We start from the raw sequence: 21775 nt of genomic DNA, 5'->3' as shown, positions 1-21775 counted from the left end.
TATTTGAAGCTTTCAAGGAATCAGCATTTATTTTGTCAAAATCTGGTTTTGGCCTTACTTAGCCTTAAAATGTCTGACTTTAAGCTTGGCACACACTGGCCAGTTCCAGGATGAGCATAGGTCTTATTTTACCACTCTTTGCCCAGGATTGTAACCCTTATCAGAGTAAGCACCTTCCTAACAGAACTGGAGAATCTGGGCTGCTGTTCAGCCCCATAGTCAGAACATGAAGACCGAACAGGAGGTCTGGCCCTTACCTCCCTCCCAGGTGCTGTCTTTGCATCTTATATTTCATGGAAAAAAAATGTGAAGTTAGTTGATGCCTGGGCTTTACCGCTGGAGCTTGCCGAAGGTAGGACTGTTTCACCACCCTGGCTGCCTTCCTCTGGCGATGTCCTTTTATCTTACCAGCACTGGTGCCAGTTTTCTGAGGCTTCCTGTATTTGTCAGGCTCATGCTTCTTGGGGCCTTGGGGCCTTCTCCCAGGCCTTTCAGAGAGGAAGATGCCCAAGAAGATAAGCTGTGGTGTACAAACCGTAGCTCCTAGTTTGTTTTCCCCACTAAAAAAAGGGAAAACTTTCAAATAGCTGCATGCTTAAGCTAAGTATCAAAGCCTGGGTTGGAGCTTGGGGAGAAAGAGGAAAAAATTATAGTGTTTAGAAGGGGAGAAATAAAATGCCTCTACAGCTAGTCCATAGATACACCTGCCTCTACTGATCTGGAACTGTGTTTGGGTGCCACTCTGAGGGAGGTAGTGCCAGGCGGTGGTACAGACTGTTAACATCTTCGAGAAAATCACAGCTACAAGGGAAACCAAATTTGATCACTACCTTTGGCAAGTCCCCCCTGCTGCAGTGTGAGATTCATGGCTTGCATCAAACTGTTACTGCACCTGGCTCACACCGCTCCCTTCAGCAAGGTACGAAGACGTGTGCAATACGCTTGCCTGACTAGTGATAGGACGAGAGGCTATGGCCTCAAGTTCTGTCAGGGAGGTTTAGACCGGATGTTAGGAAAAATTTCTTTTCTGAAAGAGTGGTCAGGCATTGGAACAGGCTGCCCAGGGAGGTGGTGGAGTCACCATTCCTGGAGGCGTTAAAAAAACATGTAGATGTGGCGCTTCGGGACATGGTTTAGTAGGCATGGTGGTGTTGGGTTGACAGTTGGACTTGATGATCTCAGAAGTCTTCTCCAACCTTAATGATTCTATGATTCTGTATTTCTATGATTCTGATGGGGATTTGTGTCATTTTCTCACCAGCACATGTACGATGTTCAGCAGCAGCAGGTGTAGTGTGATCAGACCCTGACTGCAGTCCACCAATCATATTAAGCAATATATACAGTAACCATAGAACTCTTACTCAGGTAAGAATACTGCCTTTATTGCTGCTATCCTATTGCTATTCGCCATTCGGAGCACACAAGAGTATTCACTCAGGTGGTATTACTGCACACGTTAAACGGAGCGCTGGACGGATACTGCGTACCCCTGTGCCTGTCTGCTTTCCGGTGCCAGCAGAGAAAAGAAGTGAGTGAGCAGCTACGGGTGCTATGAGCATCGCTTTACACCAGGCGTCTCCCTCAGCGTATTTATGCAACTGCGAGCTGCACGGTGCCGCTGCCCAGCTGGACATGGGCAAACCCAGGCAAGGGAAACCGGACAGATTTGTACAACGGAGCTGCAAGCTTGCTATGCATACAGAGCAAACACATCTAACATGGTTTGGAAGAAATTATTGAAACTGTCCATTCAGTGCAACACAAAACAGTGGAGACAAGTGTTGACTCAAAGGACCTAGTCAGCACCTACATTTTAGTCTGAGTTAATTGATGCCCAAGCCCCCTTCCAGTAAGCAGTCAAGTTTATGGTTTCCTTTAGGGGTGCTAAGGCCCAATGGTAAACTGTTTATCTTCTTTCTGTCAACATTACAGACAAGGTAAGCACAGACAGGCACAAAACCGAGGCTTGAAATGTGGTGCTGGCAAAAGTTCTGCACTTGAAGCGCGAAGTTAGTAGAGAAATTAACAGTCCTCTGCACATTTGGTCCTTAAGAGTTTAAGAAAGGTTCTTGGTTTCTAATTGCTTCTTGTTGCAAACTTACTTTGAAACAGAATTTTGAAACAAATGAAGCATTGGTTCCTGGATGTCTTTTTCTAATACAAATGTTTCCAGACTGGATGACTGAAGACTCTACGTTAGGGTATTACCAGGGGTTGGTTCCACATTCCCATCTCCAAAACCCCAGCAATCTGTGTGTCCGATGTGCTGGATCTTCTTCACCTGCACAACTCACGTGGTCAGCGCGCGGACAGTAACTCTGACCTGCTGCCTGCCTGTGAATTCGCTGTGCAATGCCTTCAAGCAGGTCTCCATGTCCATCGGTCCCAGGCGGGGAGCTGTTGTTTCAGCCAGAGGAGGCTGTATGGCTGCTCCACAGCGGCATCGCATACCGTGCTTCGTCAGCACGGAACTGAATGAAGGAGAAAGTCATCACCTGCTGAAAAGCAGCTGACTCAGGAAAGAGGGCACATTCTCGGTGTACCCTGACAACATTTTTTTGTCCAAGATTTATCTACCATTTTTCTACCCCCTCAACCTATTTTTTCCCCCTATATTCTTCACGGGTAGTTAAATTATTTTGTGTGGGGGAAGCGAGACAGCTGACTGTGGTGGCCATGAGAGGGCAGCTAATGGATACAGAGGGCACATGAAGTAGCAGAGCACTCCAGGAGGGAGACCTGGCCAGGCCTAAATGCCACAGCTGGCAGAGGAGATGGCACGTGGGCAAGAAGTGTCCCTGCTCGGCTAAGAGAAAACTCACACAAGAGAAGGGGACGGGAATACTGCAGTGGGAGAGTTGGAATAGCGTTGTGCTGATACTTGGGCTCTGGTCAGAGGGAATTTGGGGGACAAAAAAGTGGGCAGATTAGATACAAATACACTCGGGATAGGAGAGAGATCAGTAGGAGAAGTATCTCTGAGTTACTCTCACCTGAGGTGGACTCACCCTTACCCACCGAATCGTTCATAGCTTAACATACCCAGGATTCTTCCCATGCTGTTTCTCATTTTACCGAGGCATCTTGCCTTATTCTTACCAAAACCTGCTGCTAGAGGATTGGCTTGTCGTCCCAACATAGAAAAGTAACTTGTTTAGAGAAAGATAATATTATATATTCCTGGAGTTTTTATGCATGTGTGCAAAATCCGAAGTATTTTTCTCTTTCTGTAGCACTGCAGTGGCTACTCTCTGTACATCAGAAGTTGTACTTTGTGTTAGTCTTTTACATTTCTTTCATTTCAAAAGAAGTTCTAGAGAAATGACTCCTGGGATACAGTTTTTAACCGGACCAGTTTAGAAGCTAATCCCAGGCTCCCAGCTGGATTATTACAGGTGCAATAGTTGGTCCGGATTGGGATGTCAAAATGAAAAGGTTAGGCAAGATTTACAGCTTCAGGCTTAACATCCAGTTTTCCTTGAAATAAACACAAATTTGTGGCTCTATAAAACATGCCCACTTTGAGGAAACACACTGAGAATTGCTGGTGGGGAGGAACTGTAGTATGACTAATGAAGAAACTCTCTCTGTAGCACTGGCACGTGCTTGGGTGTCCCCTTTTTGCAGACAGAGCCCAGCTTCACCCAAGCCTGAGAGAGAGGAAGGAGGAAGGAAGGGAAGAGGTATTCCTCTACCCTATCAGCTCCCTATGGTTTTCATAAAAGCTAAGTGCAATTGCTGATTCATATGCTTCCCTTTTGGTCAGATGAGTTGCTAAAGCAACTATAAGAAAGTAAATTAAAAGCAGATCAGAGATTAAATCCCTATGGGATTTTTTTTCTCTTGGATTTTGGCTGCTCCTTACAGACATCTTCTGTTTTTGTAATCTTCTTTGTTAATCCTAGGTAGCTGCAGGCTTCTAGATTTCAGAATAGGTCAAGTTTTGCTACAACTCTCAGTATCACAAATTCCTACGTTAGAAGTTTGATGGCTCTTCATTTTTGTGCAACTCTGTAATCAGAAATCAAAAGCAATTGTTCATCTTTCTGGCTGCAGGTACTGCAAACCGCACACATGCTAGCCCCGTTACGGGCAGCAGTGTAGCCTCCTGCTATTGGCACTCACGGACTGAGGCTTGTTGTCCTGTATCTACCACAAGCAAAGCACTTTATTAATGATACCTATACAGAGCTCTTCAATTTCTTAGGATGTTTCAGAACAGAAACCTGTGGCAACAGGAACCTCTTTACAAATCATGTGTAAGTCCTGCTAGCCATCCGAGCTATGTGCGTAGAGGTTTTAGACCGGGGAATTCAAACGCTGGTGGCTGGATATTTACTTCTTTACTAGGAAGCTGTGTACGAGTGAAGCAGCAAAAACCCCCAAAAGACATTACTTACTTCAAGCTAGTAATTTAGGCTGTTTAGTCAGTGGCTCTGCTTACAAACTCTTTTATGGGATGCCTTATCCTATTTTGAGATAGATGTCAGAGACAGGTGGAATGAACTGCATTTGAGGGACGCCTCTAGCCCCCCGCTGACCATGGAAGCAATCAGCTTAAGCTCTGCAGCTTGCTTTTAGACTGCTGAAGGTAGAAGCAATGAATCCATGAAATGTCTAAATCTCTGCTGGTTCAGAGCACAAGACTGAATTCGCTTCATGGACAAGCAGGGTGAGCTTGGGTCTACACGCAAGACTGTTTGAACACATCCCTAATTCATCCTGACCTTCTCATGGAAAAGCGTAATGGGCTGTATTTCTCATCAGACACGTGTAGCAGCAGGCAGCACATTCTTGCAACTTGTCCCAGAATACTCTCTGGGTTTGAAACTTGTTTTGGTTTAGTGAATGCTGGATACGGAAATGGTCTCACTAATGCTTATGCAGGGACAGTGCTACTTCTAGCTGATAATCCATGGCTTGTATACAGAAGGATCCCCTTAGATCTTCTAGAGACAGTTCTGCATTCGGAGACTGGTTGGTCCGTTGTTTTCTATTACCCCATTTTTGGAAAGATTCGGAAAGAACTGCTAATTTCTGAAACAGTCTCTCATACTGTAATAAAACATATCTTCTATGAGCATAATAACTATTTTAAAAATCTGAAATTATGCTTAAAATCTTGCATTATTTCAAACACAGGCAAAACCACCCTTCTTGTTCAGCATTTTTTTGTTCTAGGAACCTTGTTTCCTCGTGAGATCTTAATTTCATTTAGAACTCTAAAATCCCTCAAATTAGTAGATAAATCAACAGTTTCTCCTCCTGCAAATGCGGCATGTAATTTTGTGCCTTCTGCACAAAGGTTCCTAAGTCAGATTGGAAGCTTGGCTGTGACAAATACATATAAAAGGTACGATGTATAGGACTAAGAGGTTTGCAGTATTATTCACCAGGGAACCATCGGTAGATTTTTATGTAATTTCTTCCACTCACGGGCATTCATTGACCTTTCATCTATGACTTATCACTGTAGAAGGAAAAGAAGAAAATGCAACCTGGTGAGCTTTTTGCTTTATCAACCGCTATGAAATCCTTCGATCCCCAGTAAAGTGCCAGTTGGATCAGATGTCACAAACAGAAAAACTACGGCTAGCACAGAAGATCCATCCACTTCAGTAAGTAAATGCCACCAGCCCTGAGTCTCTATTATTATTAGATCTTACCTCTGCATCTTTAGCATAAGTGAACATGATGCAAGAGCTTGTAAAAATCACACAGCAACTCTTAATAAACAGACAGAAAGACTACTTCGATCTCCTACCTCAGTTTGCTGCCAACGCAGAGAAACATGAGGGAGCACCAAGGGTAAATGTGAGCAATAAAACTCACTGAGTTGACTGAAGGAATATCAGTTCAGTGTCATGAAACAGCAAATGACAGACCAATCAGATGAAAAGATCAGGCACAAGTACCTGCAGACCTGCATGCGGATAGTCTTCTTCTCCCTGCACTTCTTTTAGGTCCTAATTGAGCAATGTATGTGTGGATGTGCCTTACTGCATCAGGACTAAAGACATTTAAATCACAAATGAAAAGACAGTCTACAACTAAATGAAGATGATGATAGGTTTAGGGACACAGATTATGCTGTTTTATTGATCAGTATGGCGCATAAAAAGTGAGCCTTAAAAAACTATTTCCTCCTGCTTCCACTTCAAATTCATTGACATTTGTATTTTACTTATATTTTTCTTTCATCTTATTGTTAAATGTTGGCAAAGACTAGAATGTTAATTTTAGTGTGTATAAATAATTTATTGAATAATAATATATGAAAATGAATTTATATGCTTCTCTATAGGAATGACTTTCTATTACTGAAATTTATTAATCAGCACATTCCACTCCATCAAGCCTAAATTTTTTAAGGAAGAGGAGGGGAGGGGGTGGAGAGGCGGTTTGGAAAAATGCAGTACAGTGGGCTGACTAAATCTGAATACTTGGTCTCTGAAAACACAGATATCGGTGCAATTCAAATCATACTGATGAGATACAGAACAGTTATATGCAGTCATAATAACAATTTATATGCCGTCAATATTAATAGCAGTGTCTGAGAATACAGTTTTAAAATAAGTACATACAGTTTTATTAAGTATAAAAAGACACCGTGCAGAGCACAATACAATATATTTCATTTTTAATTCTGGTAGTTCTCAAACTCCACTGTCTTAATTGTCACCAACGACCACTGGATAGAATTACTTGTCTGTACAAAATGAGGCTTCTCTGGATGAATTCATGCTGTTTGGTTTTAAAAATATAGTAATTTCCTTTCAATGGCTACTTACACTAATCAAACACTGTCAAGACTGTTGGCTAGCCTGCATTTAGTTTCTAACATATGCTATGACACTGGCAATTTCCCCTGTTTTAGCCTCTCTCTGTTTGAGATTAAGTCCTTCAAAATACTAATTGTTTCTGGCTTTCTTCCAAGTTCACAACCAGAATGCTGGTTCAGATCATTTCTACATTCCCCATGTTACTAAACTTTCACTGACATCAGCTAGAGTGTTCAACATGCAAGGACTGTAAGGTTGTCCCCTAAGCTCCTTTTCTTCCCCAGTCTTTTCTAACGAAGCATAGAAGACATGCTGAAAATTATTATTTTTTAGAATTTGGGGGTTCCATTTTCTTATTTTCTTGAAAGTAGATGACATTTATAGCCTTCCTGCTTTGACTATTTTCTTTGGAAAAGCAGACATGTAAACTTCAGAACTTAGTTATGTATTTCATTTGAACATTCCAATTTGGTTTAATTAAAAAAAAAAGGACTCTAACTTTAAATTGATTTAAACAATAATGTGAGTCTTAAAAGAAACAACTTACACTTCCTCTTCTCTAAAATATATTAACATTAGACTGAAAAATAAATTAAAGAATATCAAAAAGCTGAGATTATGCTGTCACAGTAATATCTGCCAAACAAAGCTTGGTCTTTTGCTAACATTAGCTTACTACACTTGAAATACATGCTAAGCAAAGACCCTACTTCTCTAACAGGTACATTCAATATATATTTTATGGAATAAATATATAATATATCCAGTTATAGATTTCTGAATGACTATAATAGATACAAGCAATACTTACATTTAAAAATACAGTTCTAGGTTTCCCTAACTTTGCTACTAATAAAATTAAAATTGACCTAAAACCTTCTCACTCTGTTGATGCATAATAAAATATATGGGAACACCAAGAGTAAAAAGCCAATTGCTTCTACAAATGGAATACTTTATAAATATAGTAAATTGCTATTTCCAGAGGAAAAATTGAAAATTATAAACAGGAAGTTAGGTTAAAACAGCTCTACAATATATAGTACAAAGTGGCTATGAAGTGTGATGTATGAGTTTGATGTCAGTGGCAAAATTTTGAACTGATGTAGTTGTTCATTTCTGGAGATAACGGTAGTGAAAGATTCTGTCCCCAAAAGCAGCCAATCTTGATCTCCTTAAAACAAAACTTTCACTGACTAGAGAAAGCCAACTGGCCAATTTGTCAGAGTAAGGAGTGCAAGATTAGACCAAACAAAATTATTTGGAAGCCCTGAACTTCTCTGTTTCATAGGGTTTACCTATCATGCTGTTCTCATTAGGAGTAGATTCACAGAAGTACTATGTATCTGTGACAGCCGTGTGATGAAAAGCTTTATCATGAAGGTACCCTCCCTATGGCTGTCTTAACTACATTATTTTTGTACTGCACATTCTCCAGATGAATTCTATTTTGTGTTCCTGTAGTTTTTTTCCTTTTGCTGGAATACTGAAGTACAGCTCTGGTTGCTTGATTACTGAACTCTTGATCCAGGCTTTTTTTTCCTTGAGAATAACCTAGAATAAGAGAAACGCATTTCTCAGAGCAAGCACAAGGAATTGAGGAATTCAGTTGCCGGCTGTCTCTGACTGCCTTTCTTTCCTTTCAGTTTAAAGAAAAATGTCAAATCAGTAAAAATACCTTACTTGCTAATGAAAAGATTTAGGTACCTGAAAAAATGGAAAATTAACATGAATTCATGTTAGACTGTGCCGCTTGTATGTTTGTCTCCTGCAATGGACCTGTTTTACACAGAAAGCCAAAACTTACTTCATAAAGTACTGTTTATACCTCTTGCCTGAGTCGAGGCCCTGAGGTGGGATTCAGATCCCACTTGGAGCCTTTGTTTGCATCAACAAAGCTGGACTTCTGGTTGTCACAGGACAGGGGGTCTACAAGGTGGGTTTTTTTTCCCCTAAATATGAACAGAGGTCAGTGTCAACATTAATAATCATGAAACCATTACTGGGAGCTTCAGCTTCTGACCATTTGGAGACTTTCTGAGTCACCTGTAGACTCTTACTGGTACAAACATCCTGTCCGGGGAACACCTGGTATGAGATGTCGAGGATGGGGATGTAAGTCACTGGGACATGCTTCCTATTCGATTTCATCTGGGCAAATAAGAGTATATCTATAAATGTATTCATGTCACAAACTCTCACTGATTTCAGAAAAAGCGTATGTATGGACAATCTCTGTACCTCACATGCCATGTCTTTTGACTACACTGGGAAACTTGCAAGCCTCTTGGAAGCTATTGTAATATTGAATGTCAGTCAAGAGTGAATGAAATGCTTCCTGTCAAACTGGGGATGAGAAGTCAGCACTTGTGGGTTCCCTGCAGAGGAACCACAGAATGAAGTCGCGGTTCCCTGGAGCAGGGAAGGGACTAGGAAGGTTTTTCTTCACTTACCAGCAGCACATCTCCATGTTCTGTTGCAGAGTTGTAACACAGTATTTGATAATACATTAAATTGTGTCTAAATCCAGTAGCATATTCTCACTTGCCACAAACGCTCTGGTTTTTATTTAAAAAATGTTCTCAGGAACTACAGACTTCTCATGCAGTCTAGTCCGCAGGTAAGCCAGAGCTGCACAGTGCCTATTGATCTTGGGGTTATTAGTTGGAAATTGGCTCCAGAATTTGTTAGGGCCTTTCACCTATTTTTAAAATGCATTCTTACTGGGACAGAACGCGTGGAAATGTACCAGAGAATGAGCTCTGATCATACTCCCTGCAGCATGGGTTTGCTGGGTCCCCGAGGGCACTGCCAGCTCTGACCCCTCCCGGAGCTCCCCCCACCCTGTCCCCGGCCCAGGACCCCGCCTCAGCCCCCCGGGGCCATCAGCCCCCGCCCCAGCGATGCCGCAGCGGGGCCGCTCTCCAGCCCCCCACAGCCCTGCCCTGCCCGGCAATGGGCCCCGCCGAGCCGGTCCCACCTGTGGGCCCCCGTCCCAGGGAGGTGCCCGACGCCCGGGGCTGGGGCTGCCCCGGTGCCCCTCAGCTGCCCTGCTCCCGGCTGGGACAGGCCCTGGCGCCAGGCCGGGCCCTGACGGAGCCCTGGGCCCCGGGAGCTGCCAGCCCAGGCCGGGTGCCGTCAGCGGGCCTTAGGGAAGACCAATGAATCCTCTCACCTACGACATATGGTTTTGCTGTGTAGTTTGCTGCTGTTGCTGCTGCTGAATGAGCAACTGCTGCTGCTGCCGGCGCCGGGCTGTTCTCAGTTTCTCGAAGCGAGCCTCCATCTCCTCCAGCACCTTGGGAGTGTAGCGTACCACCAGCTTGACGCTGTCCTTAGCTGCCTTCAGCAGCTCCACCGCCTTCTCATGGTGCTCTCCTTCCACGCTCTGGGAGCAGGGAGAACAGATTTAATAACGAAAACACTGCTTTGATCTACAGCTCTGTCCTCTTTTTCGTACGGAAAGGCTGTCGGGGTTTTAGGAAGTTTCCACACCTTACATTTTTCAAGGGACCATTAAGGGAAAGTGTTGAGTGAAGTAAGATTCATGCACTGCTGGGAATGTATTCGTTTTCATATTTTAAATAACTCAAATCTCGTTTAGGTCGCATTACAGACCTGATTTCTGATCTGTGTGAAAAGGAGGGGAAATACTCAACAAGCTTCATGCAAACAAAAATAATGTTTAAAAACCCCAGACCTGGGAGTAAAAACCCAAACAGTCTCCTTGCAAGGTACAAAACGAAATATTGAAATGTTGGTATGAAATGAAGAAATTGCCAGTTTGAAATCGCGCTTCCTTTCTTTCGCCCAGGCCCTGTCTGGATCCCGTGGGGAGAGACGCGGGGTGACGAGGCAGTCACTGAGCTGCCCGCGAAGGAGCAAGCCCGCTGCTCCCAGGGACAAGCCGCGTCTTGGAGAGTTAATGGCATTGCTCACATGCTCAGCATTTATGTGACACGGGTCCTCCACTGGAAATAAACTAGTCTTTATGTGGTTCTTTGTAAGCAATCAAACACTAACAACTGAAACATTGCGAGTTCTTGCTGAAGGAATATGTATTTTCCCTCCCCTTCTCGAAAATGGTTTACAGTAAGATGATACGTGCTGTGAAATCAGAAGTATTCCCAAAGGGGCTCGAGCTCTGATTTCTATGCTAACATTGTTTGAAACGGTACATTTCCAAAAGGGGGAGGTGACTCGGCTGTGAAAAGAGTATTTAATTTCTATCATTAAGTGGACTGACTGGAGTGCCTTTCAGGCATGTGGATTGTTCCACGCCTTAAGAGAAAGCGAGAAATGTTCTAATGGTGTATGATTGCCCATGTGTGCTGTACGACATATTCCAACAAACAAAAGTATTTCTGCACAGAAGAAAAAAGATCGCACAACTGAGACCTTCACATGGATTTAGACCATTTAAAAAATAAGTAATTTTCTTCCCACATACAATAAATCAAAGTTTTACTACATGCTGTGTTTTAAAACTCTTATGTATACCATGCTGTTTAAAATGAAACTATACCCATAGGCTTCCAAAGAGAAGCAACAGCATTCAAAATATTTGAAGTTTGATTCATGCTAAAAGAATAACTTAGCATCATTATAGCAACTGTCAGAAGAAAATTCTTTCCATTTTAATTTCTCCTATTTGACTGAGTAGCATTGTGCAAGAACAGTGAATAAGAATTAATTCTGCCATGGCACACTATGAGCTAGAAATAGTGATTTAAAATTTTCAAAAAGCAGACACTATACACTTCTACATAAATAATATAAACAACACAATTCAAGCTTATTGCCTTGCTGTTTATCTTTATTCTCTTGTTAAATATCCTTCAACATATTAACACAAATAATTATTTCATGTCTGGGTCAACTAACTAGACTCAGGAGTTTCTACAGAAATGTTAAGATGCTTCAAAAATATAAAGGCAACTTAGAGAAATAATGAATGTCATTTCAGGTGCTGAAATTATTACCAGAAACAGAGAAAACCTTGAAGTAAACAGACATTTGATTGTTGAAATAAATGACTTCATGTTTTTGAACTGTATGTTCACAAAATTCCTTCTATTAAAGATCTTCAAGAAAATTCATGATCTGTGATAACCAGATTTGCTAGAAATTGTGATTGGGATAAATCTGCTGAACAAGCACTGCTACCCAGAAGTAATTTGGAGAGAAAAGAGTTTATTTACAGATATTTGAAAACGAGAAAACTGTCGCTGCATCAGAAACAGTGAATGATTCTAGTGCTCCACAGAGAGCTAAAATAAAAAGCTATAGATGCATGGGGTGTTTTGTGAAATTGCTTCAACCAGCCAACCACAGATACAAATGAAAACCTCTTCCCCATGTCCCCTACCCCACAACTGCTCAGTGTTAAAGAGGTGATGATAACTAACACATACTAGCTATCTTTTATAACTCATTGCTTTGTGACTGGCTTTGATATTGGCTTTTGTAAACACAGTTCTCACCTTCAAAGGAACTGTATAAAAGTTGGCAGTGTTTTATATTTCATTTTTCGCTTGTGAATCATGGTCAGTACGACGTGGCACGGACATTCAGAGGAAATGACAGTGTACTCAGTGTTGTTGTGATCAGTTTTGCTGTGGAACAGTATGAACTTAGAATAGGCTATGAATAAAAATTGTAAGCTCTCAAGCTACATGAAGCAGCTAAAATATTCATTTGCTTTCAAAGAGTTGGATGGTTCTAACTGACATCAACAAGCAATTGTGATTGTATCTGTTCTGCAGGGGAATAACAAGATGGTGCACTTTAATACTTTATACAACTTAGAAAGCTGCATTTAATTCATGATTGCCTATTTTCTTTCCCATTTGCCTCCAGCCTTTTTCTTCCAGTTTACAGTCAGTATTTTCTAATTAGAAACAAAGGGTTTGACTTTGTTGCTATCCAGGTCAATGGAAAACTCCATTACTTGAATAGTAATGATACAGAATAAAGCCTAAAGCTCTGAACCATAACCAAAGAGGCAGAAAATAACAAAGGCAAAGTAAAAGATAGTGCTGCTAAATACGAATCCTACTCTCCAAACATACCTAACTCAAGTCTTCACAACTACAGTTTTCAGCTGCTATTACTATGATTGCTAGACTTGCTCTTAATGTCTTCATTGATGCTTCCACTCGTATTTCCTAGGCGTTACAAATGCTTCACCTGCGTGGCAGTGGCTACACAACTTCCACAGCAGAGCCCCTTGGAGTATGGAAAAGAGCTTATACCAGCACAGGACGTTGTTTTGCTGTTTGAATTCTACCGCCTCTGCAAACCTTCAAGGCTGTGCTGGCGAAGGAATCCTGCTGGTATCAGTCATGCCTGTGCAAGGGATTTTGTTGACTGGATTACACTGGCTGGGGACATTGCGAGGATCTGACACTCATGTTATTTTAGAACTGCCTACCAAACATGGGATTTAACAAATTAGTTTTGGAATGTATAGCTTTATTTAACATGTAATTTTTGATTACATATATTTATATATACTTAGGTCTGTATTTCCCTTACTGCATTGGCAGACTGCATCAAAAAAATGGATGCAAAATACTGCAGAGACAAGAACAGCTGAAAGAACTGCAGATATGGTGTGTGGAAACACCATCCGTTACTGTATCCAGGCTCACACACTTGTCATAAATATAAAAGAAAAGTATATATATAAAAAAAATCCCACTCTCTTGTAAACAAAAAAAAGAATCTGATTGTTACCTGAGAAGAGTATTTTTATTAGATATCTGTAAGCAAATGCTTCGGTGAGAAATTAGCTGTTATAAACCTGTTTTGTATCCCCTTCTGTATCTGACTCACACCAGGTATCTGACAAATGCAGAACCTTTGCCAGATATGAACAGCCACCAGCAAGTGCCTTTGCTGAGCCATCTGCTGGGCTTACTGCTTTCAATTTCCTTTACTTTTAGGGGGTGTGGGACAAAGTATGTAACAAAACCCCCAGCATAGTGAAAAAACACTTCTTTAACACCCGGTGAAACAGCTCAAGGAACAGTCATCCCAGTCATGCTGGGACAACAAATCTGGATTCTGAACACACAGCTCTAATTTTATGTTGATAATTATAAAGTTGGATAACCCCCAAGTTTTGAGCACAAACAAGTTACAGATATTTCAGTTTCAATTCATGTTCCGCTGCTGAGCCTTCTGTTGTATTGTACATACTGTATATTATTTGCTTTTCTCCAGCTAAATTGAGAGAAGCACAGAGTGAACCAGTCCCAGTGAACAATATTAAATTTAGACCTTTTTCCTCCTGTCTCAAGCTGTCTGCAAGCAAATTACCGCTTCTGTAATTTTTGCCATTTTATGAATTATATTGTATGGGCTTAATTCAGCCCAAGACTAGTATATGAACAGTTGCTCCTAGGCATTATTTTAAGTATGCAACTGCAATTCAAACTTTAATTTCTGTTGTTTAGACTCTGAACACAAAAATATTTCTGTTGCATCTTGGAATCAGCTTTCTCATGTGCTGTGCCTACATGCAAATGCGAATTTTATATTGTGTTTTTTTTGCTACATTAGGTTAATATACATTCTAGAGCACATTCATGAAAGTTTTTATACAGTGTCATGAAATAGAGGTGACAACAGTCAAATTCAGTGTATCTTGACATCTGAAGGTTCACCACGTTCCTCCCCTGTATTTGCCTAGACGCTGTTGACAGTAAAAGGATTTTTCAAGAACCATCCAACGATTAGCGAATGTAAACTCTTATCATTTGTTTTTTTGTTCACATGTTGAAAGAAGTGCTGAACACCAGCAAAATTATTTGATCTACTTCCAATCAGTGAAGTTCAGGTAATTTATTTATTAAAAGTTCAGTTGATTTCTTTTTCCCTGAGACTAAATAACTTTTTCAGTGGGTGTTCTTTTTTTGTTTTGTATCTTTTCTTTCTCACTGTGTACATGGGCAAGTAAGCTTCCAGAGCTATTATTTCTCTTTTGAGAACATGATGGTTGACAGAAGTACTAAAAAGTCTGTCTGAAGTGTTGCACTGATATTTTGTTTCAAGAGAAACGGAATAGCTATTGTTGAGAGAAACACATTACAACATGAAAGCATGCAGAAAACAGCATTTTCTTCATTCTTTATGGGCTTGCAGCAAAGAGGAAATTTAAGTTGGAAAGTCTTATATTTATGACTGGATTCAGAAACTGCTCCTACGTGCCTTTGGTGTATTTAAAGATGAGGTTTAGATGCAGGTTTTGCATGAAAAAGGATTATGTTTTCAGTAAGAGAAGTGTAGGGTTATATGAATGAGTATGCTTACCCTTTCAGTACCTTACACTCCCTTGTAAAGGGGAGCAAAATGCAAAATGAAAGGCAGAATTTGACCCATATCATGTATTCAGAGCCTTATTTTTCCTCTTTATTCCAAGAGCCCTTTTATTTTTACCTCCATACCGACATTCAAAGTGAACTACTACAAAACACTCCACCCTGAAGTATTGACTTACACGAAAAATGACTGCGTAAAAAATCTACCTTTTTACTGAAAATACGTGCTCTCTGTATGTGTTTGTTTGTACAGCTGATTTCTCTGACAAAGGTATCACAGCTGGGTCAATGTCACTGAAAGCAAGCTGGAATGTAACTTCCATTGCAAATCAGCACCAAATGTGCTTATCAAATTTCTTTTAAGTGTTTAAATGCTTTGAAGGTCACAAGGCTGCACAAGTGCCACTGAGGCATCACTGTGCTTGGAAAGGGCTGTGTGCCTCAGAGGCTATGAAGTGCAAGAATGGCAAAGCCTGTTATTACACTTTTACTGCAAAAGGCATTTGCAGAATTATCAATTAAGAAGGACACAGCTTCCTTGTAAATTAAGCATGTGGTGTGGATTTAAAATGAAGCTCTTCAAACGCTCTCCACTACAACAGAAATTGTAGTGGCACAAAGTTGTCGATGCAGCTTCGCCTCACTGCATCACAAATGCGCACTGAAGGTCTCTCACAGAGCTAATTCTTTTTGTTTCATATGGCTGCATTTTAAATCATGGTATTAGAACAGCTGTGAAAAATGAAAATCCAGATGAAAATGAAAACTCTAATATATTTCCACATACCACTCCATTAACTGAAAGCAGCTGGTCCCCCCGTTTGAGCCCTCCATGCCTTTCTGCCACTCCTCCGGGAATGATGCGAGAAATATAAATAGGTGAATTTTGTTCTTTTCCTCCCATGACATTAAAGCCCAGGCCTTCATCAGTCTTTGGCAGCTCCACCACTCGTGGGTGTGAATGGCCTTCGCTTGCAGCAAAAGCAGCAACTGTTGCCTAGAAGAAAAAACCGGAGTGATTTGGCTGTGTAGGGAGAACACTGATATACACTCTGTTGTTCATTTGCAGGAAGAACTCACTCCTGTGAAAACATTTCAGTATCTTATTCTGGCTTTTTCTGATTGTCTGAAAGCGTTTTAAAAAAAACTAAATTCCATGCCAATGTGTTTTGAAACAAAGTAATAAGCAGAGGAACAGAGAGTTTAGGTGACTTGTCAAAGGTAACGCAGAAAGTTAGCGGCAGAGCCAGAAGTAGGCACAGGGAAGCCTGACTGCATGGTGGTGAACACTGCTGATCACTGGTGTGTTTCATCTTTGCCTTTTCACAGGGAGAAAATTTAATACCGTAGGATAAGACAACGCAATCTCTGCTGTGTTCCTAGTTGAAACAAAGTGGATGAACTGAATGGTTAACTCTCTGCTCTGCTTTCAGAGGTACGGAATGATTTATTTTATTCTTTGATCACAGAAAAAATCCTAAAAGAATATTCTTCTTTTAAAAATTTAAATTTATAATCATTATGAAATCTTGCAAACTAAATAAGTCCTGGAACAGGAATATGAGTTTTTAGAATACACTTGGATCAAAATTTTTATTGAAAAATTAAATATTAAGACAACGGGTTTATAAATCAATTAGAAAAATTCTAGACCGTTAATCTTACTCTGGCAAAAAACGCCATGTAACAAATTATAAAGCTTGCATCCAGAAAAGTATTACATCTTATACTTCATTTTTCACTACAAGTATTTTCTACTTATAGATGTCAATAAATCATTACATAAACATTAAGAAAATCCTTTATCCTTTTCAACGTGAGTTTGTAGTCCAAACTGCTCGAACAATTCTGCATTAAGCTAATGTTTTTTAAGCATCCTAATAATGCTTATGCTTAATAGAAGCTAGTGGATGATGTGACACAATGGATCATTTTGTTACATGTTTTTGCACATGCAGACCTTGTCATCATGCATACATTTTATGTCAGACATGAATGCACTAGGAGAATGCAATGCAGACAGCCCAGAAATAACCAGGAAATACTGCGATATTGAAACATTGCTCTGTAACCCTGCTGTTCTATATGAATAAGAAATGAGAATGGCAAACACTAATTGGATTTCTCCCCATTTACTACACAACATAGCAATAGTTTCTATGTTTTCCTGCAGTGTAGACAAATCAGGATCTCATATATACATTTCCCTATATAGTAGCATAGACCTTACTAATTTACATTGGCCATTAACTTTCAATTAGAAGAAGGTGAAAATCAGAACAGCCTACAGAAAGGAACGTTCTACTTATTAAGGACAATACACTGCAATTTAGTGCGTATTAGGTTATTTGCTGGCTACTGTCCAGCTTGCTTCCCTAAAATACTGCAGAAACAATTTTGTAACACACTCCCAAACTTCATCTTCTGATACAGCTTTAAATGAAAATCTCTTAACACAAATACATAATGGTAAGATCTTCCATTAAGATTTCAGGGAGTTTTGTTACTAACTTCACAGCAGTGGGCCCATAAAGAAATAGCGCTAAAAATATATATATATGTGGCTTTTGCAGGTTTACCTGTTTTGCATAGTATCCGCTATACCACCCAGAAGATAGCGTTGAGTACAAAATGATAATGGGAAAAAGAAAGCCATGGTGGACCTCTCTGTTTAGAAGCATCTATCTTTGTGCATGTTATGAGAACACAGAGCATATTTCATACTGGCACATAGAATGGGTTCTTTCATGGTTGTGTGAATTCCTTTAGAAAATTATAATTTTAGTAGTAGCAGTCATGTAGCTGTCATGGTCTAAGGATACAAGAAAGGCAGCTCCACATGGACAAAGAGACAATATGCTTTATTAAAACAGATAATGCATCAGAAAAAAATGGGCTTGCATTTGGCTGTGGAGTCTCTTGATCAGGCCATTTTTGTCACTGTTCATCCTTACCACTTGCTCAGTACCTACAGTTTCCATTAGTTAAAGTGGAATTTTGACTGTTTAGTTTCTATCTTCCAAATCATTGTGTCCTCTCTAGATGAGCTGTATGGGAAAATAGTCCATTAAAATATTGATTGTTGCAGGCAGACTTCTACAGAACGAACCAGTAGATTTGCTTTTGCAAAGCAACTTTTCAAAAAGCATCAATTTCCATAAAATCATTCTCTTTTCTTAAGCTACAGAAGCAGCATAAAGGTTGAAATTTTCCATTATGATTGTTACCTGGGAAGTAGCACTGGTTCTAGACTCTGGGCTGCCACTGATGTCTAAATTTTCTTACAGTGTACACACGAATACCTGAAACACACACGCGCACAGTCAATTACTAGGTCACTTTGGTAACACTTATTTCAACAGTTGCACGCATCCTACCTTTGCAGTGGCCCTGGCTCGGAATTCGGGGCAGCCATTAACTGTTATGGTTTCATGCATGTATTGATACACCTAAAATGTTCATGAAAATAAAATGAAATTAATTATAGAAGCAAAACAAGGACTTTATATTAACCCAGACAGGACAGTCCCTTTTCCTCACAAGACTACCTTTCATTAACGCTGTATTCATGCACCACATAGTTGAGCGTCTGCTAAACTGGTGCATGCTTAGGTTTATAGAAAATATCAATCTGTGTTTCTCATGACACCTTGCCAACTTAACTGTGCATCTTCCAACATGATTCCCTTCCCACCTCTAGCGCATCATTTCCCAAAGCCAAGACAGTTAGGTCTATGTTATAGATTGATTTGCAGGCAGATGATCTGAACTGGTTTGAGTGGTGTCTTAGCCTCCACCGATGGATTCTTTGTTCTTTGAACTTTCGTGTGAACTAAAGACTTAGGAGGCTGATTTAAAAAAAAAAAAAATACTAAGTTGCTCAGCATACAGATGCTGAAGAATGGAAGTGGAAATTAAATTTTGGAGGAAGGTCAAAGTATTGGTTTCCATCACCCATAGCTAGGAATGGGGAAAAGGGCTGGCAGTCTGGTAGGTCAGACATGGACAATGGGTAAGATCATCCCTGGAACTGTATGGTTACATAAATGGCATAACATCACCACTGCCAATATGTACAACTTTCTGTCTGTTCGTTTTTCTGGTATACACTCCTGGCCCCACTCTTCCTTTTAAAAATCTTCAGTAAGGAGACAGGAAAACATGCTTTCACATTGCTATTGTTCTCTAGATTGTGAGGCTCTTGGATGAAAAATATCAAAAACTGCATTAATAATAACCAGTTATTTTGAAATCAACCTTAAAAATTAAAAATATTTATGTTTAATGTATGGACATTTTTTAAACACAAATGTGAATGCAAATAAAAAAAATCTTTTATTTAATTGTTTTATAAAACCACCAAACTTAAAAAAATGTTCCTGTACGCCACTGATTTACTCTGGGCATTTTCTTGACCTACTTCATAACAAATTTTGTCTTTTCATGCGCTTTATGTCTCAGATTGCATTCCCCAGAGAGAATCTTTGCTGGTAAAGTACGTTAGCTTTCACAGCAATCTCTTTCTTAGGGTCCTTGAGGACTGCAGATTCAATCGTATTTTCCAAAATATATTTACCTTTCACTGATTTGGTGATACTTCAGCAGGAGTGCTAAAACTTCCCTCTTTGGCAGTGTAAATGTTACTTTGGCAGACAAGGTGTCAGATCCTGTACTTAATTGACCTATAAACCACAGTTTATCCCACCAAAACTTCCCCATCCCCCTTATCCTGATGACTTGTCATGCAGCATCATAACAATGCACCTCTCTTCACTGAGCCTGTTATTATAAAACCTACACACTGACGAACATATTGCTACAAACACCTACAGGCAATTAAGTCGTGTAGCTCATTTCGGATCTCAGTGGACAGACACAGTGGTAATCAAACACTCTTGAGTAATAAAATGTTTGAGATGTCTTACCCCCAAACCTTTTTTGAGGGATATCATACACAAGGGAAAGGCAAACAAGGAAAGGAGATAACAAATGCAATCCATTTTAGAGATCTGAATATGCTAAACACTTTAAAAATACAGCAAGAAGTTTTATTTGTCTTGACTATTGCACGTAAGTCATCCTATGACTTAATTCAGAAAAACTTGGGCCAGTGAAAAAAACTGAGACAAGGGAAGCACATTGAAAAGTTTCCTGCTTTCTCAATTTGACATCAAATCTTGCTTCCATTGGTAAAATTGACATTGACCTCAGTAGAGGCCAGGATTTTTCCCTTAATTTTAAAAATATGGAAAAAGAACACTCTTTTATAGTCTCTAAAGGACCTCTAGTTTGTTCTGTCTGTTCTGGATGACGCCATCATAAACATGGATTGAGCCTACGTACTCAGCATTATCCTGCACAGATCAGTTCAACATTTATTGTGTTATGTCGTAGGACATATTCTTACATAATGATAAGAACAACTACTACATTATATAAGAATACTGTGTAATTGCAGTAATGAATCACTAAATACTTCAAAACCTACACTGCGTTGAACCACTGATAATGCTGGATTTTCTTGATATCTGCAGGTTCCCCTTTATCTTCAAGCCTAAGAGCTGACTGTACGTATCGTTTTTGCTTGCACAGCTATAAATGCTGTGGCTAGCTGTAATGTCTAAAAATATATATTTGATTACTGAACATGACATGAAATTGACATGAAATGACATGAAATTGTTTTGAAAACAGGTCACGACTTCAGATATAAGAACAGTTACTAGAAGTTCTTTAAAACTTTCATTACTAAGGTAGAACATCACAAAAGTGAGCTGATAATGATACATTCATGTGACTATTGGCTAGGTTTGATGTCATGTAACTCCACATTGTCTGCATCCTACCAGTATGTAGCTAGTAGGCCTCATAATATCCAATATTGTGGGAACTAATTTGTATACTGGTGAAAGAAGAAACTCATTAGTGTGTAATTAAAATAATACTCTAAAAAAGAATCAACCGACTCAAAAACTTCTGAAAAATATGATCATTAATGTCATATAATCCTTGTGTTCATCTGTAAATTCTCAAAGATAATGGATTTAAAATGGTGTTCTGCAAACAGTTATCAGTGATCATAATATCTATAGCACAGTTCTTAGGAAAAGAAGTCTTTCATATCAAATCTTACTCTCTATAAGCAACAGATGCAACCAGTCTTCAATATCTGCTTGAGGCATTCGCAAATCTAATTCTACTATATGACTCTTACATAATGTTTAATGTAATTTGAGTTTAAGAAGGATAAAACACACCTACGTGACTTTCTTCTTAAGTCAGTTTAACAACCAAACACAGATTAACTGTATCTGTTCCACCAAGCCCCTTAAACTCTTTGTAGGCTTCAGATCTAATCATTGCTCATTCTAGCAATGCAGAAAAGGACACTGAAGTCCATAAATAATCATTGTTTGTCTGTAGTCACACTAACCCCTTTATCTATGCTGTTCTCAGCACCACCTTAGCCATGATTTGTGCACAACAAATCCATTCTGCTGCCTCTTCTCTGTACACACAAAAGATAAACTGAAAATGCTCTTTGTTCTCAAACTAAATAAGGTGGCATTTAAATCCTCCCGGAGTGGAATATTGCTTTTTGTTCAATCCATTGTACGTGACAAGTAACTGAAAATGTTTCATAAAATCTTCCCTTTCACTGCC

The 21775-nt window shown here is 39.8% G+C and overlaps 1 protein-coding gene across 3 annotated transcripts in view; it reads right to left on the bottom strand.

The window, feature by feature from the left end:
- Positions 1-6629: 6629 nt before the first annotated feature.
- The window catches only part of LIN7A (lin-7 cell polarity scaffold A), a 50815-nt gene continuing 35669 nt past the window's right edge, over positions 6630-21775 (bottom strand). The window contains exons 3-6 of one of the 3 annotated variants that reach the window (XM_075429100.1): positions 18490-18561; positions 15900-16109; positions 9964-10176; positions 6630-8342 (exon numbers count right to left, since the gene is read on the bottom strand). In XM_075429100.1, coding sequence (XP_075285215.1) covers positions 9964-10176; positions 15900-16109; positions 18490-18561 — 495 coding nt within the window. In that variant the 3' untranslated portion in view covers positions 6630-8342. The remainder of the gene's footprint in view (positions 8343-9963; positions 10177-15899; positions 16110-18489; positions 18562-21775) is intronic. The other 2 variants (XM_075429099.1, XM_075429101.1) reach the window with 2 other exon arrangements.

This window comes from Opisthocomus hoazin, chromosome 8, assembly GCF_030867145.1.
Source record: "Opisthocomus hoazin isolate bOpiHoa1 chromosome 8, bOpiHoa1.hap1, whole genome shotgun sequence".
In the NCBI taxonomy this organism is placed as follows: domain Eukaryota; kingdom Metazoa; phylum Chordata; class Aves; order Opisthocomiformes; family Opisthocomidae; genus Opisthocomus; species Opisthocomus hoazin.
Note: the sequence above shows the minus strand (reverse complement) of the source record. Positions and strands in the feature narration are given on the sequence as shown.